Below are 21,041 nucleotides of genomic sequence, written 5' to 3' on the forward strand. Positions count from 1 at the left end.
AACGGCCTACTCTGCGCTGTGTCTCAATGAAATAAATAAAATAATAAAATTCTACCTCATTACGATCTTGCACCTTATTGTCAACCTGTACTGCACTTTCTCCATAGTTGTTACTTGATTATGCATTCTGTAATTGTTTTACCTTGTATTACTTCAATACACTGTGTAAAGAATTGATCTGTATGAACAGTGTACAAGCAAGGTTTTCAGGATACCTCAGTATACGTGACAAAAAAGACAATTCTAATTATATACTATTGCAGTATTTTCCTTCATGTGTGGAATAGTGCATTTCCTATCAGGCAAACACGAGGAAATCTGCAGATGCTGGAAATTCAAGCAACACACACAAAATGCTGGTGGAACACAGCAGGCCAGGCAGCATCTATAGGGAGAAGCGCTGTCAATGTTTCGGGCTGAGACCCTTCGTCAGGACTCAGGAGTGACAATGAAAGAGTCTCGGCCCGAAACGTCGACAGCGCTTCTCCCTATAGATGCTACCTGGCCTGCTGTGTTCCACCAGCATTTCCTATCAGTCAAGGGTTTAGAATTAAGTGTAAAAAAGCAAGATGATCTTCTTTATATTATGTGTGGCAAGGCCATGGAACTGCCTTCCAGATTAAACAGTTAAAACCATTTTTAAAAATTAGATTGGACAAGTTACTGGAAGTTTTCAAAGCAGGGTAGGTTGGATAGTTTGCTTATTCTTGATTAGTAAGGGAGTCAAAGGTTATGGGGAGAAGGCAGGAGAATGGGGTTGACAGGGATAATAAATCACCCTTGAAAGAAAGGTGGAACAGACAGAATGGCCTAATTCTGTTTTATGGCCTTATATTAGAGAATAAGTGTCAATGTAGAAATGTATGGACTGAGAGGTTATTTTTCAAATAGCAAATTTATGCAAAATTAGAAACAATTAAAAATGTCAAATATCTTTAAGGTCAAATTTTTTATAAAAACAGTATGTATAAAGATAAGAAGAAACACCTTGGAAATTATATAGTTCAGCCTGACATCGTCCTAACTGGCGCAGAGCATTAGAGCTACATCAATAAGATTTGAAGTGAATGAGTGCTCCAGAGTAGAGGCTATCTATCCATCATTACACGGAGGGTATGCCCTCTGGAGTTTGATGGATTTAAAATGTAATCTAAAAGGAAACATTTTAAATAAACAAATGCACAACAACAACCTCAATCAACCCTCAGGGAATGTTACTAAGCATTGTCAAACAGTTTCAAAATTCAAGATTCAGGACTGTTTATTGTTTTTCTTCAGCACACACGCTGTATTCTTGGGTATTCATGTATGGTTGAATGACAATTGAACTTGTAAAGGAGAACGAAATTATTGATACTCTGGATCTGTTGCAGCATTAAGAGACAAAATAAACTTATTAACACAATAATTTAATAACCATACAATATTCTCTTTTCATTGTCACTGCTGATAACCAGCTTTCTAACTATGGGAGCACAATAGTCATGTTAATATGTTTATAATGTCAGAGTCACACCATAATTACCATGACATAATAAAAGCAGACAAACTAATAATCCTTCTGCTGCTTAATTCCTTCAAATGCTCAAATGGAAATACTAGTATGTCAAGATGGTTTCAAGGCAAACTGTTTGCAGTTTTGTTAATCACATTAAGTGACTCAAAAAAAAGACATAGTGATACCCAACTATGCAAACTAATGACTCAAGTGAGATAATGAGAGGAGTGAGATCCTTAATATATATTTCTCATTATTCTACCAGGTACAATGAAGTCAATGTATTGGTTGTTATTATATTTTTGATGGACCTCATTTCTTCCTTGTGTTAACATTTCAGTATTTTAATTTAACTAGCCTCCTGTGGACATGTGATGAAGGACATCCAGAGTTTTGAATCTGGCACCCGAAGCCCAGTGACATGGCAGGTGATGAAGATTGAAGCCCAAAGAGTTGGATTGGAAGTCCAAAAGTCAAAGGCTGACTGCTGAAGCCTGGATACTTGAGGCCTGAAGGCCTGTTTTGGAGTTGGAGGAATGTCCGTGTTTGTGGGAGGGAGGAAATGAGGTTGCTTTGCAGTGGTTGTTTCGTTGCTTGTTGTGTTCTGTGTTGTCCTGCCGAGCATGGCTAGCATGGTACGTGGGCAGCAGAATGTGTGTGACACTTACAGGCTGCCCCTAACATAAGCCTAGGTGTTTTGGTTGTTAACACAAATCACACATTTCACTGTATGTTTCAATGTACATATATTAGATAAATAAATCTAAATCTAATACTAAGTATCTTCTAGCTTCTCTGGAAACCTGGTTCTATTGGTGAGATGGAAAATAAGAATACCAGAACTTTTGTATTTTTACTATGTACTTTCCTGACCCAGATACCAATAGGGTGAATCTCACAATTATGATCTACGTCAGACCATGGCCCAAAATGCAGCTGTTCAAAAGGAAATGGAATTATTACTTCACTAACATGAACAATGGATTTTGTCAAAATGTAGCACACAAGCGCGCCCTCTTGTGGTTCACTAAACTACCCACCGTACATGACCAAAGATAATACAATTGAGAAAATATGCTCAGCGGTCACTTTATTAGGTTCCCCCTGAACCGAATAAAGCACCCAGTGAGTGTATGTCTGTGGCCTTCTACTGCTGTAGCCCAACCACTTCAAGTTTCGACGTGTTGCGTGTTCAGGGTTGCTCCACTGTTGTAATGAGTGGTTATTTGAGCTCCTGTTGCCTTCCTGGCAGCTTGAACCAGTCTGGCCATTCTCCTCTGACCTCTCTTATTAACAACCTGGTTGTTTTGCCCACAGAACTGATACTCACAGGCTGTTTTTTTTTTGACTGTTGTGTGTGAAAATCCCAGAAAATCAGCAGATTTTGAGATGCTCAAACCACCCCATCTGGCATCGACAATCATTCGACGGTTAAAGTCACTTTGTCATTTCTTCTCCATTCTAACGTTTGAGCTGAACAACTGAACCTCTCAACCATGTCCCCATGCTTTTAATCATTGATTGGTTGATTAGATATTTACATTAACGTGCAATAAACAAGCGCTGAGTGTATATTTCGAGGATAATGTTGAGTATTTTCAAATGTTGCTGGAGGATTTGAGGATTGTTAATGCCTTCTTGTTGACAATGAGAGGAAGCAAAAAATAGTAATTACAGATCAGTGAAACTTCAATGGTTGATGGAAAGATCGATACTTTATTGGCCCCAAAAAACTACAGATAGATAGATAAATGGATAAGTAAATAATATTGAGAACATGAGTTGTAGAATCCTTAGAAGTGAGTCCACTGGCTGTGGAATCAGTTCATTGTCAGGATGTGAAGTTTTCCACACTGGTTCAGGGGCCAGGTGGTTGAAGGATAGCTGTTTCTGAACATGGTAATGTGGGACCTAAGGCTCCTGTACCTCCTGCTCAGTGGCAGCAGTGAGATAAGAGCATGGCTTGGAACGTGGGGGTGGGGGACCCTGATGATGGTGGTGTTTCTGTGTGGCTGCATTCCTTGTAGATGTACTCACTGGTGGGAAGGGCTTTGGTTGTGATGGACTGGGCTGCAACTACTACCTTTTCCAGGTATTTCTGTTCAAGGGCATTGGTGTTTCCATACCAGGCTGTAATGCAACGAGTCAGGATACTCTCCACTGTGCATCTGTAGAAGTTTGTCAGAGTTTTAGATGACATGCTGGATTTTCACAAACTTCTAATAAAGAGGAGGCACTGCCATGCCTTCTTTGTAATTCTTTCTTGCATGCTGGAACTAAGACAGATCCTCTGAAATAATAACACTGAGGAATAAAAGTTACTGACCCTCTCCACCTCTGATCCCCCGATGATGACTGGCTCATGGACCTCTGGATTCTTCTTAGTCAATAATCAGCTCTTTGGAAAAGAAGTGATTGGACGAGGGGAAGCAGAGGAAGTTAATAAGGACACCCTAGAAGACTGGGATAGCCTAAGGTTGATTTGTTTGGAATGGATGAAGCTGAAGATAGACCATGGCACAGAAAATTATGCAGGGTCTTACAGATCACCACAAGCCCTTGCATTTGTCAATTAAACTTGCTTTGATTCTCTAGTAAATAAAACATTTTTAACAAGCTGCACATTACTTTGATCCTTCCCTTTTGTAGTTAATTCTCTTTGGTGCCCACTCAAATGACACTTGATGGTGAGCAGGGAAGTTCTCACCATTGCTCTCTTCTTCTTCTTAAGCCCATCACCCCTACTGGGGCTTAGGCCACCAACAGCAGCCTGCCAGAGTTCTCTGTCCTGGGCCAGTATTTCTAGTTGTCTCCAAGTATAGTCCATCTTCGAGATCCTTCTTCTCCTTGGTCTTTGGAGCTTAAGATGGCATTTCTGTAGCTGGATTGGGGCCATCCATAGTGGTCTAGGGCTTGTTAAAATAAGCACAAGTGGATATGGTTTTCATTCATCAACAAGTTTATAACAGGAATAAAGTTATTCAGCTGCATGAAAGTTATGTTAGTATTTAGGAACAAAATCATTTGAACCATTTTGCTAAACACATATCCTAAGAACATCCTAGAATAATTTACAATCAAAGAATTATTTCTTAAATGTTACTATTATTCAAGTTCAAGTTCATTGTCATTCAACCTTATACATGTATCCCGCCAAATGCAACAATACTGTAACTCACACTCAACACAAATAGTAATACAGTGGATTCCTCTTAATTTGGGCACATCATGACCAGTACATTTTGGCCCAGTTAACCAACTGCCCCAATTAGCCAAAGTTTCATGGAAATAGTTTAAAAGGTATAATAAAGACAATTTATTACCACCATTTAATGGAATAACAATTTATGTTTTTAAATAAAAAACAGAACAAATTAGAACACTATCAATACTGCTACAGTATTAAAAAGGTGTATTAGTTCTTAAGAGTTATTGATGCAAGAATTAATGCAGTGTATGCTGCTGTGTTCTTTTGATTGACTGTAAATGAACAAAATCAGCACAGACACCAAGTGTAGATAATGGACTGCCTTCATACAATGCTTTTAACGATTAAATCCTCCAAATCTTCATTTTCATTGTAACATTCAAGATGCTTGTTGATACCTTTAAATTCTTAATAGTTTCTAACTTGTTTAAGTAGGGAAATAATTTCATTTTCACTCCAGGCCGTTTCAGACACCCTAGGCCTGAATGCTGAAACTGCAGTGAGCAGAACAGTTCTGAATTGTCTTACTGCTTATTTCTTTCCAACTATCAGTGAAACAAATCACTGTTTCTTAACACAATACACACACAACTGACGCTATTTAAAATTTGGTTGCTCTAAGCACATTGTAGTGCACGTGACTGATGCCAGTTAGAAACTATTTGGCAACTGTCTCTTGTCCCAATTAAGTGGCATGGTGTTCCAAATAAGAGAATCCCGGCTATTTCTTTGGTTAGTTTTTGTTCTTAAGAGTTGTCCCAAATAAGCGGCTGTCCCAATTAACCAACAGCACAGCTAACTGGAATCCACTGTATTACCACAAATAAATTAACAAATAAATATATCACAGAAAACTGTCATTTTGTATAAGGTGCATTTATACCACAAGTTAAAATGTAAACAGTGTAATGCTACTGGCTCTTCACAAGTGATGAGACCTGGGTGGTGACAGGGAGTTCAGTAGTCTCACGGCCTGGAAGAAGAAGCTGTTTCCCGTCCTAACAGTTGTTATCCTAATGCTGCAGGGTACTTCCTGCCTGATGGTAGAGGGACAAAGAAATTGTTGGACAGATAACAATGCTAAGGGCCAAGAAATGCAGAAACCAAGAATGGATAGAATCTGAAAAGTATCATGGAAATGATGAAGTATCAGAAAAGTAGTGGGATCAATCAGGAGACAGTTAGATTTTTAACATTTGTGCATACATCACCCCCTTCCCCAACAGGGTTTTGTATAAACAGCACAGCCAACATTTATTGCCCAACCCTATTCTATTTATTGGTAGACCTTTCGAGGTTGTAGTTGTAAGATGACCTCAGAAGAAATTAGATAAGGACAGCAATTTTATTTTGTTAGTAAATTAGATGATTATTGAAGTGGTCATCTGCCTACAGGAAAGATATCAATTAAGATTAGAAGAGTGCAGAGAAAATTTACAAGGACGCTGCCAGAACTTGAGGAACTGAGTTATAGGGAAAAGTTTAAACTTTATTCCCTGGAGCAAGGGAGAATGAGAGAAGATTTGATAGAAGTATACAAAATTATGAGGGGTATAGATAGGATAAATGCAAACAGGCTTTTCCCACCATGGTTGGGTGAGACTAGAACTAGAAGGTCGTGGGTTGAGGGTGAAAAGTGAAATGTTAAAAGGGAACTTCTTCACTCAGAGGGTGGTGTGAGTGTGGGCCAGCTGCCAGCAGAAGTGGTTTTGATTTCAACACTTAAGAGAAATTCGGATCAGTACATGGATGATAAGGGTATAGAGAACTATGGTCCAGTAGAGGTCATGGGATGAGGTGGATTAATAGTTTGACACAGACTATATGGTCCAAAGGGCCAGTTCTGTGCTGTACAAACAATACACACAAAATGCTGTGTTCCACCAGCATTTTGTGTGTGTAGTTTGAATTTCCAGCACCTGCAGATTTACTCGTGTTAGTTCTGTGCTGTGTAGTTCAGTTCTGTACTATAAATCTATAACTGGTTTCGTGGTTTCTATTACAGGTAGTAACTTTCTCATACTGGCCTTTACTCAGTCAGTAACAATACTGCCTCTTCATTCTTCAGTGCAGGCAATGACTATAGATGGGTGTATCCACTCTTTATGTTCACTTATGCTAGCCACTAGTAATTACAGAAACTAGATGACATATCTTTCCTTTGAGGAAACAACTGATTTCCTCATGGCTCTGCAGTTGTAGTTTAAAAACTTAAGAGTAAGGGATGTGGACGGAAACCACAATGATACCAGCCACATATGCTGATGCTGCACCTCACTTGGTTAAGTATGGTAAAATTGTTCAATCAGTATGGATTTGCTGTCATCACTTCTGAAAGAAAGGATCTTTGAAAAAGCAACACTCTTATCAAAACAAAACCATTAATGGAGATTAAGGGTCCTGGCCCAAACTAACGACTGTTTATTCCCTTCCGTAGATGCTGCCTGATCTGCTGAGTTCTCCTAGTGTTTGCTCAAGATTTCCAGTATCTGCAGAATCTCATGTGTTCATTAATGGAGATAAAGTCTTGGCTAAAACGTAGTCAAGGGACTGTGGTTTCAACGAAAAGCAACTTTAAATCAGTACAGATTGGCGATGAGAAAAAGAAACTAAAAGCAAAATTTCTACACAATATAGATTCTGGAGGGGGACATTATAATATGGCACAGAATGAATAGTGCATTCATCATTTTGAACAGTGACATCCGGTGTCTAAAACTGGTAAATGCAGCCACCTTTTGGAAGAGTATGATTTAACTCCTACGCTTCAATAGAACATAGAAATCTACAGCACATTACAGGCCCTTCAGCCCACCATGTTGCGCCGACCACGTAACCTACTCTAGAGGCTACCTAGAATTTCCCTAGCGCATAGCCCTCTATTTTTATAAGCTCCATGTACCTATCTAAAAGGTTCTTGAAAGACCCTATTGTATCCGCTTCCACCAACGCTGCTGGCAGTGCATTCCACGCACCCACCACTCTCTGTGTGAAAAACATACCCCTGACATCCTCTCGGTATCTATTTAACTTAAAACTATGCCACCTCGTGTTAGCCATTTCAGCACTGGGAAAAAGCCTCTGACTATCCACACGATCAATGCCCCTCATCATCTTATACACCTCTATCAGGTCACCACTCATACTCTGTCCCTGTAAATCTCCTCTGCACTCTCTCTGGAATATCCACATCCTTCCTGCAGTGAGGTGACCAGAACTGAACACAGTACTCCAAGTGGGGTCTGACCGGGGTCCTGTACAGCTGTAACATTACCTCACGGCTCTTGAACTCAGTCCCACGGTTGATGAATGCCAACACACCATACCTTGTCTTTGTTCGCAAAATATTCCAAAACATTTCACAGGCAGATCATTCTCAAGTTATTAATGCTCATCTTATGGACTTGCAGAACTAGTTTCTTTACATTTCTTTCTTATCAGTCTTACTATATTTATTTATTTATTTATTTATTTATTTTTGATTTGTCTTTTTTAGTTGCAGTTTGTCTTTTGCATATTGTTTGTCACTTCGCTTGTGTGTGATTTTCATTGATTCTGTTGTATTTAGTTGTTCTACTGTGAATGTCTAAGAAAATTAATTGCAGGGTAGTATGTGGTGATTTTGATAATAAATTTACTTTGAACTTTGAACAATGTGACTTGATGCCATTCATTACAATATGGTGGAGGAATGGTCAGCATCGATAGTGATTTTCCAACTGACAAGACAAAATCAACATTAAAGGACATACTTAAAACATTTGGAACCTGTTTGTTACTTGGGAATAACCTGTACAATGAACTGCATGGGAGTCCAGACACTCCTTTAAAGAAGACAATTAATTGTGCACATCAGGATCACCAAGATAGCAATTAAAAATGATGGCAACCATAATCAGATTTTCATGGCATTTGAGGAAATACTGGTAGAGTCTGGAATCTTACATTCACTGAAATAGAAGAAAGGAATAGAAAGGAACTGAAATAGAATTTGAAACATAGAATTTCTGACAATGCGCATTCTCATCAATAAAGTGAGAGTTCATCACTGACTGGAATAATCTTTCCCATAGATTCTGTGGGAAAGATGGTTAAAAGACTAGGATTTCAATGAAACACACATTTGAACAAACAACACAATATGCACCATTGACTAAAAAGAGCCTAAGAAATGGGGACAGAAGTTAACCATTTGGCCTCTCAAACTTGCACTGTCATTCAAGATACAGGCTGAACTGATTGAAAAGCAGAATCAGTATCAGGTTTATTATCACTGGCATGTGATAATATATTAAAAAAATCAGATGTTGGAAATCTGAAATAAAAACAGAAAATGCTTCAAGTACTCAGCAGTTGGAACAGCAGATGTAGAGAGAGAAACAGGATTTTCTCTCAGAAACAAATTTCTCCTTCCCCAGGTGTATTGTCTGATATGCTGATTATTGCCAATTATATTTTAAGGTTCATATGAGCAGGCCCCAGCTCTGCTCTCATATCTAGTCTGCCTAATGAGAATAGACTGAAGAAAGTCTTTCAAAAAGAAACTGAGTATATGGCAGCAACTCAATGAATAAATGCATGCAGAAATGGTCAAGCAGTTCAATTCTCATTCAGACCAAACATCAGAATGGGGAAAAAATGTGATCAAAGCGACGTTGACCATGGAATGATTGTTGGTGCCAGATGGGAGATTTGAGTATCTCAAAAACTTCTGTTCTCCTGGGATTTTCACCCACAAGTCTCTAGACTCTGGAGACATAGACCCCTTGCTTAATGGTATTGGTCCATGACATAAAAACATTGGGAACCCCTACTCTAGAGTTTAGACAGAATGGTGCAAAAACTAAAAAAAAAAAGCAGTGGGTAGCAGTTCTTTGGGCAAAAGTGTTTTATTAATAAGAGAATGGCCAGTCTGGTTCAAGCTCACAGGAAGGTGACAGTAACACTAATATTCATGTATTACAACAGTGGTGTACAGAAGAACATCTCTGAATACACAATACGTGGAGCCTTGAAGCCAACAATCACAAACATACACTCAGTGACCACGTTATGAGGTACAGGAGGTACAATCAATAGCTACTGAGTGTATATGTTAGGCTGGACCTTGCACTAGGCCGAGAATGGTGGTAAATGCTACTATAGAATACCAAGAGCTTCAAAAGGATTATGCCAATGTATCCTGATTCAAGGGAACCATCTCAGAAAACGGTATTTGCATGCATCATTATTTTGTTCTGTACCCATATGATCAATTATATATTATACATAAGCACACTAAACTGTTTTGCCTCTGAAAATAAATGTGTGTAAATGTACAGTCATTATACTTTTATCTGTTGATTAGCCTGCTTGGTTAGTTTGATCTCCTTAGCTGTGTGCCTATCTCTAATTTTGATTTTGCTCTTCAGTTGGAAAACTGACAACCTCTTGTCTTAGCCCACTGCTGTTCTGTGACTCTTCCAACAGTAGTTGATTATATGATGATCTCAGGAATGGATTTTCATCAAGCATCTCTTTAGTATCCGTGGGTATGTCTCTTACTGAGGTCATATGATTGATAAAAATATATCTGATTTTGCCTAAGTGTACTAAAAACTTTTTTTCTGAATACAGAATATCTATAGAACCAGTTATACATACAGGTTTTGGGACATTAATAAACTCTACTTCAAGTACTTCACCAAGGTTTCATCACTGAGTTATTTTTATTCCTCACAAGACTGGTAACAGTGACTCCCACTTTGAGGACCCTAGAGTCCTCAATTCTCATGTCTTGAAAAAGCTTCATCAGGTAGAGTTATCACATCACACCTAAAAGAAAAAGTCCTATTGAGATGTTAAATGCCATAATGTTAGTGTAAGACAGCACGTCTTATGAGGAAGGGGCTGAGTGAGCTAGGGCTTTTCTCTTTGGAGCGAAAGAGAATGAGAAGACACTTAATGGAGATGTACAAAATGATAAGATCGACTGGAGAGCTAGAGACTATTTTCCCCAGGGTGAAAATGACTAATATGAGGGGCTATAATAAGGGAGGGGGTGTTAGAAGAAACTTTTTTTAATACAGAAAGTTGTGGGTGTTTGGAATGTACTGCCAAAAGTGGCAGTAGAGTAGATATATTAGGAACATTTAAGACACTCTAAAATGGGCACAGAATGAAGGAAAAATGGACGACTATGTAGAAGGAAAGGTTTGGATTGATCTTGAAGACCGTTAAAAAGTCAGCACAATATTATGGGCCAAATGGCCTGTAACGTGCTGTACACCATGTTCTTCTATAAGAAATTTGAGCTAATAATGAGAGCAGGATTAAGGTAGTGCATATGATATAATTGTGGGATACCAAATCACGTATTAAAGTAGATCCAGAATGAAACTGTCCAAACTTTTGAAGGAAATTTCGGCAGTTTTCAACATTAAAGCTGCAACACTGTAAATACACATAATTACTACAGTCGATGCTGACTTTAACCCTCCAAGATCACAGACCTAATAGTGAATTAAAACACAAAGACGGACAGATAACAGATGTGCAAAAGAAGACAAACTATGCAAGTACAATAAAATAATAAGGAATAATGTAAAGAACACGAGCTGTCGAGCCCTTTGGCCGGAGAGGCTGAGCAGAGTTGACTTGCTGCCTCAGAGTGCGAGGATCGGATTCGGATCCGGTCGGGGGGAAGAGGAGGAGAGTCGTGTTTGACTGACCGGATGGAGCGCCCGACGATCGGATGGAACGGAGCGCAGCGCGCGGCGCAAGAATTCAAACCTAACGGGGTGTTGCGCGCGGGGGCGAGGAGGCTGGCGCTTAGCCCCGGCCGTACGGCGAGGATGTTCGCCGGTATGGACGTCGTGACCGTGCCGGATTCGCCAACCTTTCCCGGCAGCGGCGGTGGGCCTCGAAAACAACGGCCGCAGGAAAGAGGTAAAATTAACATTAAAGGGCTGGGCCCCGGCGCAGGGCTGAGGTTTTAATTCTAATACAGTAACCGGCTCAGCACTTGGCTTCTTCGGTTCAGCCACACCCTTTTCAGTGTCGATCTTAAATCTTACACGCGTGACTAATGAGTCCTCCCCGTTTACAATAAGGGTAGTGACATCCAATGTGTTTTGGCGTTGTACATAATTATTGATACTTGCAATTTATGTTTTAGAGCTGACGGATTTGAATGATTTAATCAAATGTAAGCTCTGTCTTTAGCCCTTGTGATCTCTTGCACCTGCCACATGACGAGTTTTCCTCCCAGAAACGGTGAAGAACATCAGGTCATGAGTGAATGAGATGAAAGAAATTAGCACCAGAATGAAATAAATAGTATTGGTGAAAATAATGGGACTGGAGCTGAACAATCCCCTCGATTTCATGACCTGCGTACCAATGAAGGATATAGTGGAGTCATGAAACACTGCAGCACAAAAACAGGGCTTTTGGCCCATCTGGTCTGTGTGAACTATTATATAGAACATAGAAATCTACAGCACATTACAGGCTTTTCGGCCCACAATGTTGAGCCAATCATGTAACCTACTCTAGAAACTGCCTAGAATTACCCTACTGCATAGCCCAAACACAAGGAAATCTGCAGATGCTGGAAATTCAAACAACACACTCAAAATGCTGGTGGAACACAGCAGGCCAGGCAGCATCTATAAGGAGAAGCGCTGTCGACGTTTCGGGCCGAGACCCTTCATCAGGACTAACTGAAAGGAAAGATAGTAAGAGATTTGAAAGTAGCGGGGGGGGGGGGGGAGAGGGGGAAATGCAAAATGATAGGAGAAGACCGGAGGGGGTGGGATGAAGCTAAGAGCTGGAAAGGTGATTGGCGAAAGTGATACACAGCTGGAGAAGGGAAAGGATAATGGGATGGGAGGCCTCGGGAGAAAGAAAGGGGGGGAGCACTAGAGGGAGATGGAGAACAGGCAGGGTGATGGGCAGAGAGAGAGAGAAAAAAAACAAACAACTAAATATGTCAGGGATGGGGTAAGAAGGGGAGGAGGGGCATTAACGGAAGTTAGAGAAGTCAATGTTCATGCCATCAGGTTGGAGACTACCCAGCCGGTATATAAGGTGTTGTTCATCCAACCTGAGTGTGGCTTCATCTTGACAGTAGAGGAGGTCATGGATAGACATATCAGAATGGGAATGGGATGTGGAATTAAAATGTGTGGCCACTGGGAGATCCTGCTTTCTATGGCGGACCGAGCATAGGTGTTCAGCGAAGGTCTCCCAGTCTGCTTCGGGTCTCACCAATATATAAAAGGCCACACCAAGAGCACCAGATGACTCACAGGTGAAGTGTCGCCTCACCTGGAAGGACTGTCTGGGGTCCTGAATGGTGGTGAGGGAGGAAGTGTAAGGACAGGTGTAGCACTTGTTCCGCTTACAAGGATAAGTGCCAGGAGGGAGATCGGTGGGAAGGGATGGGGGGGGCGAGTGGACAAGGAAGTTGCGAAGGGAGCGATCCCTGTAGAAAGCAGAAAGGGGGAGGAGGGAAAGGTGTGCTTGGTAGTGGGATCCCGTTGGAGGTGGTGGAAGTTATGGAAAGTCATATGTCGGACCCGAAGGCTGGTGGGGTGGTAGGTGAGGACAAGGAGAACTCTATCCCGAGTGGGGTGGCGGGCAGATGGGGTGAGGGCAGATGTGCGGGAAATGGGAGAGATGTGTTTGAGAGCAGAAAGATTCTGTCTCCATCTCTGGAGATGGCTTATCTACTGATATCTACTATAAGCCTACAGACTCTCACAGCTACCTGGACTATTCCTCTTCCCACCCTGTCTCTTGCAAAAATGCTATTCCCTTCTCACAATTCCTCCGTCTCCGCCGCATCTGCTCTCAGGATGAGGCTTTTTATTCCAGGACGAAGGAGATGTCTTCCTTTTTTAAACAAAGGGGCTTCCCTTCTTCCACCATCAACTCTGCTCTCAAATGCATCTCTTAGTATCTCTCCTTTCAGTTCGTCCTGATGGGGGGTCTCGGCCCGAAACATCAACAGTGCTTCTCCTTATAGATGCTGCCTGGCCTGCTGTGTTCCACCAGCATTTTGTGTGTGTTGCTACTGCATTGCCCTCTTATTTTTCCAAGCTCCATGTACCCATCTAAGAGTCTCTTAAAAAACCCTATTATATCTGCTTTAACCACCACCGCCAACAATGCATTCCACACCCACCACTCTCTGTGTGAAAAACTTACTCTTAACATTCTCTTTGTACCTACTTCCAAGCATCTTAAAACTATGCCTCCTCGTGTTAGCCATTTCAACCCTGGGAAAAAGCCTCTGGCTATCCACATGATTAATGCCTCTCATCATCTTATACACCTCTATCAGGTCACCTCTCATCCTCCGTTACTCTAAGGAGAAAACGCCAAGTTCACTCAACCTATTCTCAAAAGGCATGCTCTCCAATCGAGTCATGGTTCTCATGAATCTCCTCTGCACTCTTTTTATAGAATCTACTCCTTCCTGTAGTGAGATGACCAGAACTGAACACAATGGGATGCCATAACATTGTTTAAGAGTGGGCAAAAATAAGGGAGATGGGTGAAATGTCATGGAAATGAATGCCAGGGTCTTGTCTATTCACAGGGTACATTATGTGTACTGTAATATATTCAGGTTTGGTGGTATAAATTTGGGTGGCTGTGAGATCTCAGGAGCTATATGAATGGGCAAGGGCATGTACATGGAACATAATGTGAAGGAAAGTTTCTAATTTTGGGTGAAAAAATAAAAAAAGCCTTTATAATGCTGAGAGCGTGAAATGCATTAGTATTAAGAGAAATTGGTAAAATAGTTCATTACTGTCACATGTACCAAAGTACAGTGAAAATCTTGTCTTGTACACCATCCATACAGATCAATTCAGTACACCATTCATGCCAATCAATTCATTACACAGTGCATTGAGGTAGTACAAGGTATAACAATTACAGAATGCAAAATAAAAGTTTTACAGCACAAAAAAAGTGTAGTGCAGGTGATCAGTAAGGTTCATTGTGAGGTCAGGAATCCATCTTGTCATACTAGGGAGCCATTCAATAGACTTATAACAGTGGGATAGAAGCTGTCTTTGAGCCTGGTGACATGTGCCTTTAGGCTGTTGTTTCTTCTGCCCCATGGAAGGGGGCAGAAGAGAGAATGTCCAGGATGGCTGCTTTACTGAGGCAGCACTAAGTGTGGACAGAATCCATGGAGGGAGGGCTGGTTTATATGATGCGCTGAGCTGTGTCCACAACTCTTACAGTCCCAGGCAGAGTAATTCCCATACCAGGCCATGATGCATCCAGCTAGGATGCTTTCTATGGTACATTAATAAATGAGGGTCAAAATGGACATGCCAATTCCTTGGTGCTTGTATTCATGATTCATTGAAAATTTACATGCTAGAGCAGCAGACAATTAGGAAATATGTTGGCCTTTAATACTGAATGTTTTTGCTGTTAGAGTACAGATGTTGTATTGTAATTATATGAAGAACTATGTGGAATATTGCCATCCCTGCTTTAGGAAAGATATGCTTGCTTTGGAGAGAAAGCCACAAAGGTTTTTCTGATTGATTCCTGGGATTGCAGGAAGGATGATTGTGGTAGAGGTTGTGATGGTATGTGGAGGGCGTTTGTCCAATGACATGAAACATGAATTTAAACAAATTGGGTCTATTCTCTCTAGACTGTAGGTGATCTCTGAATTATACAGAACTCTAGTGGTGTTTGACTGAGTAAATCTAGGAAGTCACAAACTCATAAGTCATTCAGACCAAGACGAGAAGACTTTTTTTCACCCAGAAGGGAGTGAATCATTGTAATTCTTTTTCCTCCCCCACCTGGACATTTTCTCTTCTTCCCCCTCCTGTTGGGCAAAAGATACAAAAGCCTGAAAGCATGTACCAACAGGCTGAAAGATAGCTTTTGCCCTGCTGTTCTCAGACTTGCTGTTCTTGACTTGACTTGACTATTGAACAGTTCCCTAGTATGATGAGAATAGACTCTTGACATCAAAATCTATCTAGTTTTGACCTTGCACTTTATTGTCTATCTGCACTGCACTTACTGTGCAACTTTAACACTTTGTTTTGCACTCTATTTTACTTTGTTCTACTTCAATGCATTGTTGTAATGAATTAATGTATACACATGGTATGCTAGCCAAATTTTTCGCTGTACCTTGGTACATGTGATTATAATGAACCAATTTACCAAAGGGCTTTGGAAGTTCAGTCACTGAGAATGATAAAGGTGGAGTTTATAGTTCAGAATATTAGGGAATCCAAGACTTAAGCAAAATTACCCTAATTTAAAAGAAAGAAAAATAACTTCTGGTTTAAGGTGAATGACAACTTAATATTGGTTACCAAAACAAGGAATACAATGAAATATTTCATTAATTACATTTTTTCTGTTTTAATAAAAACTATGGTAAGCGATCATTGCAAACAACGGAGGCAAAGGTGAGTCCCGGTTGAGAGTTGAAGTATGTGGGGGTGAGGCAAAGTTGCGGCGAGGTCGAGGCATATTCAAGGAAAACCCAGAGCAAGTAGAGTCAACAAAATTTGAGTGGAGGAGAGTGAGTTTGAGGCTCGTCCACCTAAACTGTGAGTGAGGTTTGATCGATCTAAGCACCAGGCCGATTTGGAATGGTCGGGTACAGGCTGAAACATGGTGGCAGGGTCCTGATCTAGAGCATATCGATGTGACAGAGCCCGGGTCCTAAAGAGAGGAACAACACGATTTTTGGACGATTTAAATGTTGGGCCAGATGGATTGAAAAAGTAGGGTGTTGTGACCAGAGGTGAGGGTCAGGACAGTTCTTCTTGTTGCTCCACGACGTTTACAGTACTCTGCTCTTCACTGCACTGAGACTGAGGCCATGGCCTGCTCCAAGCTCCGTGACATTTACGCTGTGCGCTGAATTGATGCTGAGGCTGTGGCCTGCTCCGGCTGTCCAGGCTTTGTGTCTGAGGACTCAACTTTCGTTCTAAATGTTATTTGCTTACTTTTACTGCTTGCATGATTTGTTTTTTTCCCTCTCTCCACATTGGGTGTTTGTCAGTCTTTTTCTTTGGGTTCATTTGGGTTTCTTTGTTTTGTGGCTATCTGTAAGAAGATGAATCTCAAGGTTGTATAATGAAAACATACTTTGATAATAAATCTACTTTGTGTAGCTATGATGTCACTAAATGGTAGAATATGCTTTAGGGTTAAATGGCTTACTACTGTGTCAAATTCATGTATTCATATGTAATGTATTACAATGATTGAGTAATTATTTGCAAAAGAATATCAGTTATAAGAAGTGCACAAATGGCTGCATTTTGTACAAGTTGGTAACAAGTTGTTGTAAATCCCAGTAACACAGCAATTTATTTTCTATTGAACACCATTTGTATAATACAAAATGAGAGTTTTTATAAACTGTAAGCAAATGATTGAGTGATGGAGGTCTCTTTCTTTCACCAGTGAATTATTAATGCAGGGAAGGATTCAAAATAAAGGATAAGATCAACTCCACCAAGTTTCTGGGCAAATCTGAACCACAGAGCATCAAATATGGTTGCTTCTCTAACTGTGAATAGTTAAGCTGGTGAAAAATCAATGCTTCTGAAAAATTCCTTCAAAGATTTTAACATGTCTGTTAAATTATATCAGATACAACATGACTTGCATGAAAGTTAGTGATGCAAAATAGTGCAATAATTTCAAAGAGCAACACCGTGTAGTGGACCAACTTCTGTGCTATACGATTTTGATACATAGAAATAGAAAATCTATGGCACAATACAGGCCCTTCGGCCCACAAAGTTTTGCCAAACATGTCCCTACCTTAGAAATTACTAGGTTTACCTATAGCCCTCTATTTTACTAATCTTCATGTACCTATCTAAAAGTCTCTTAAAAGACCCTGTCGTATCCTCTTCCACCGCCGTTGCTCTCTGAGTAAAAAACTTACCCCTGACATCTCCTCTGTACCTACTGATACCTATTTTATTTCATCTGCTTTCCTTTTATAATTGTTGGTTGTCTGTCATTTGTATTTTACCTTGAACTCTGTTTTCAGATAGTTTTATGTGGGTCCTGACTCTCAGTGGACATTTACATCTGGGGATAGACACCCAATAATGACAGAGGTTAGGAATCTCCATTTCCAATCATCTCTCACTTTTAGGTTGAGTGAGTTCAGTTATTGCAGTGCAGGCTGGGGTTTTAAATATTTCTAATTTCTCTTAACAAACACAAGTTTTTACTGAGTCAAAATTACAAAACTGTCTGAAAAATTATTTTTCATAATTGTAATACCTGCTAAATTTAAACTTAATTTGGGCCACCCAATTTCAAAATTTGGAATGTATTTTGGTATACTGGGATACTAAGAGACTCATTTTTTGATAAGTTTAACACAGTGGACAAAACAACATCCTTTCCAAATGCTGTGTGGTTCAATAGACAATAGATAATAAATAATGCATAATTGTTCAAGATTTGAATTACAGTTTGAAATTTAAAACCACATTGAGTGTAAGGCATTAGGATCTGATACCCTTACAGTCTAGGAAATTAGATTTTAGCATTTTTGACTAAGTTGAAGTATATAAATACTGTGGAAAATTTAATGTAATTTTTATCTTTTTATAAACATGTAATAAGTTGTTCTGTGCTTTCTTGTGCACGAAACCATTTTTTAGAACCTTGTCCAGAATTACTGTAAGGAAATGCTGCCTCTAGGAGCAGTTTCTATTTCATAGAAGTTCTCATTTTAGCCAATGTTTATAAAAATCATTACAAGTAAATTCACTTTCTGATTATCAAAAGAAATATATTCAAATCTTTTCATTTATGATGTATATAATGTATTGGCTCCCAAATCATGATTATTTAAAAATTTTCTGCCAAACTGTCAGCTTTCATTTCATTACTATTGTCTGAACAATGAAAACACCAACATAATAATGTTGTCTTTCAGAACATACAGAAGAGAAGTAAGCCACCTTGTCTTTTAAGCCTGCTGATGGATAATAAATTTGAAAACTCCTGTGTCAGTTCCCCATAGCTCTGAAATGTCCCATCTTTCAAAAAAGTTCCCCATAACTCTGAACTCTCCCATCATTCAAAAATTAACTTCCTCTTTTTAAGAAATGTTTCCAAAGATTTTTTTTGAATAAGGTTGAAAGGGTACAGAGAAAATTTACAAATGTTGCCAGTTTTGGAGAACCCAAGTTATATGGAAAGATTGAATAAGTGAAGATTTTGTCCCTAGGATCGTAGAAGGTTAAGAGGAGATTTGATAGATGTGTACCAAATTATGAGGGCTATAGAAATGGTAAATGCAAGCAGCTTTTTCCATTGAAGTTGGGTGGGACTACAACTAGAAGTCATCAGTTAAGGGTGAAAGGTGAAAAGTTTAAGAGGAACATGAGGGGAAACTTCATTCAGAGGGTCATAAGATTGTGAAATGAGCTGCCAGCGCAAGTGGTGCATGTAAGGTCAATTTCAACATTTAAGAGATGTTTGGATAGGTACTTGAATGTTAGGGGTGTGGAGGTCTATGGTCCTGGCACAGATCGATGGGAGTAGGCAGTTTAAGTGGTTTTGGTACAGACTAGGTGGACTGAAGGGCTTGTTTCTGTGCTGTACTTTTCCATGACTCTACTACTCTATCTACATTTAATCTTAAACAAGATTCTGCAGATGCTGGAAATCCAGAGTAACACTCTCAAAAAGCTAGCAGAACTCAGCAGGTTAGGCAGCATCTATGGAAAGGAATAAAGAGTTAACGTTTTGGGTCAAGACTATTTAACCTTCATTCTTTTGATATGGACCAAGTACAGCCTAGACGGGAATCTTAGTCGTTATGGACCACCTGGGCTGAATGGCCTTTTTCCATGCTGTATGACTGTACTCAGTACCTCATAACATTTTCCAAATGTCCAATGTATTTTTCCTTTCTTTTCTCTTTACTTCTCTCAGGCATCTCTTTCCTGTGATCATACCACTTTTCAATTTTCTTCTCTTGGGTAATATGCTTCCATACGTGACATTCACTAATCAACCCACACAAAATGTTGGAGAAACTTAGCAGGCCAGGCAGCAACTATGGAAAAGAGTACAGCCCCAAACAATCTTCCAGGTGAGGCAACACTTCACCTATGAGTCTGTTGGGGTCAGGTACTCCCACATCTGCATCTGGTGCTCCTGGTGTGGCCTCCTGTATGTAGGTGAGACCAGAGCATCTAAGCTCCGTCCGCCAGAACAAGCAGGACCTCCCAATGGCCACTCACTTTAATTCCACTTACCATTCCCATTCTGATATGTCCATCCATGGCCTTGTCCTCTGTTGTGATGAGGCCACATTTAGGTTGAAGGAACAACACCTTGTATACCGTTTGGTAGTCTCCAACCTGATAAAATAAACATCACTTTCTCAAACTTCCGGTAATGCCCCCTAACATCCCTTGCCTCTCCGTTTCTTATCACCTTTTCCCTCTCTCACCTCATCTCCTTGCTCGCCAATCACCTTCCTTTGGTGCTCCTTCCCCCATTTTCTTTCTTCCATGGCCTCCTGTCTCTTTCACCAATCAACTTCCCAGCTCTTTACTTCATCCCTCCCCCTCCAGGTTTCACCTATCACCTGGTGGTTCTCTCTCCCCTCCCCCCACCTTTGAAATCTATTCCTCAGCTTTTTTTTCTCCAGTCCTGCCAAAGGGTTTCAGCCATTTTGTGTGTATTGCTTGGATCTCCAGTATCTGCAGATTTTCTGTTGTTTGTGAGTAGTTGAAAATAGTCAGATGAAGTTCAAAAATATTTTCAGAAATGCTTTGGTGTGATGCAGTTGATCTATGGTGGAATTGATTTTGAAATATTGATATTCTGACATACAGGTTTGTTGATGAATGTGGAAAGAGAGTACGGTAGATCCAGAAGCTGGTTTATGAATGCGGGAAGATGCATCACTTTTCCTTATAGCATAGGATTGAAGTGTATAATTGATTGTGGGACACAAAAATGATGAAACAAAAATTGAGGATCACCAAAATTATTAAGGATGTGGTGGACCTGGAGCCAGGCATGTGATTTTCTTGACAAGGAGCTTTCTGGCAAAATTGAAGCTGTAAAAGCAGTAGAACTATCAAATAGAACAACAACAGTAGATGGTTGACAATAGGCTGGAAAAATTTATCTTACAACAGGCTTAGAAAATTGGAGCCAAGTGTGTTGAGTCTTCATTGCAGCGAAAGCCAGATTTTGATTGATGAAACTGGTGATTGGGAGATAGGTTCTTGGTGACGTCTATTTATAATTTCAACATGTAGTTAGGATTAAAATGCAGCCACTGTTAATGAA

At 40.1% G+C, this 21,041-nt stretch overlaps 2 protein-coding genes across 4 annotated transcripts in view; both read left to right on the top strand.

The window, feature by feature from the left end:
• tsnax (translin-associated factor X) overlaps positions 1-2,277 on the top strand; it is a 133,274-nt gene extending 130,997 nt beyond the window's left edge. For both annotated transcript variants that reach the window (XR_012100275.1, XM_073056673.1), the window contains one exon: positions 1,856-2,277. Coding sequence is in view for 1 of the 2 variants with exons in the window: in XM_073056673.1 (XP_072912774.1) it covers positions 1,856-1,873 (18 nt within the window). In the remaining variant the exon portion in view is untranslated. The remainder of the gene's footprint in view (positions 1-1,855) is intronic.
• Positions 2,278-11,390: 9,113 nt separating this feature from the next.
• disc1 (DISC1 scaffold protein) overlaps positions 11,391-21,041 on the top strand; it is a 135,196-nt gene continuing 125,545 nt past the window's right edge. For both annotated transcript variants that reach the window (XM_073056675.1, XM_073056676.1), the window contains exon 1: positions 11,391-11,633. In XM_073056675.1, coding sequence (XP_072912776.1) covers positions 11,420-11,633 — 214 coding nt within the window. In that variant the 5' untranslated portion in view covers positions 11,391-11,419. The remainder of the gene's footprint in view (positions 11,634-21,041) is intronic.

This window comes from Hemitrygon akajei, chromosome 9 (genome assembly GCF_048418815.1).
Source record: "Hemitrygon akajei chromosome 9, sHemAka1.3, whole genome shotgun sequence".
NCBI classification, from domain to species: domain Eukaryota; kingdom Metazoa; phylum Chordata; class Chondrichthyes; order Myliobatiformes; family Dasyatidae; genus Hemitrygon; species Hemitrygon akajei.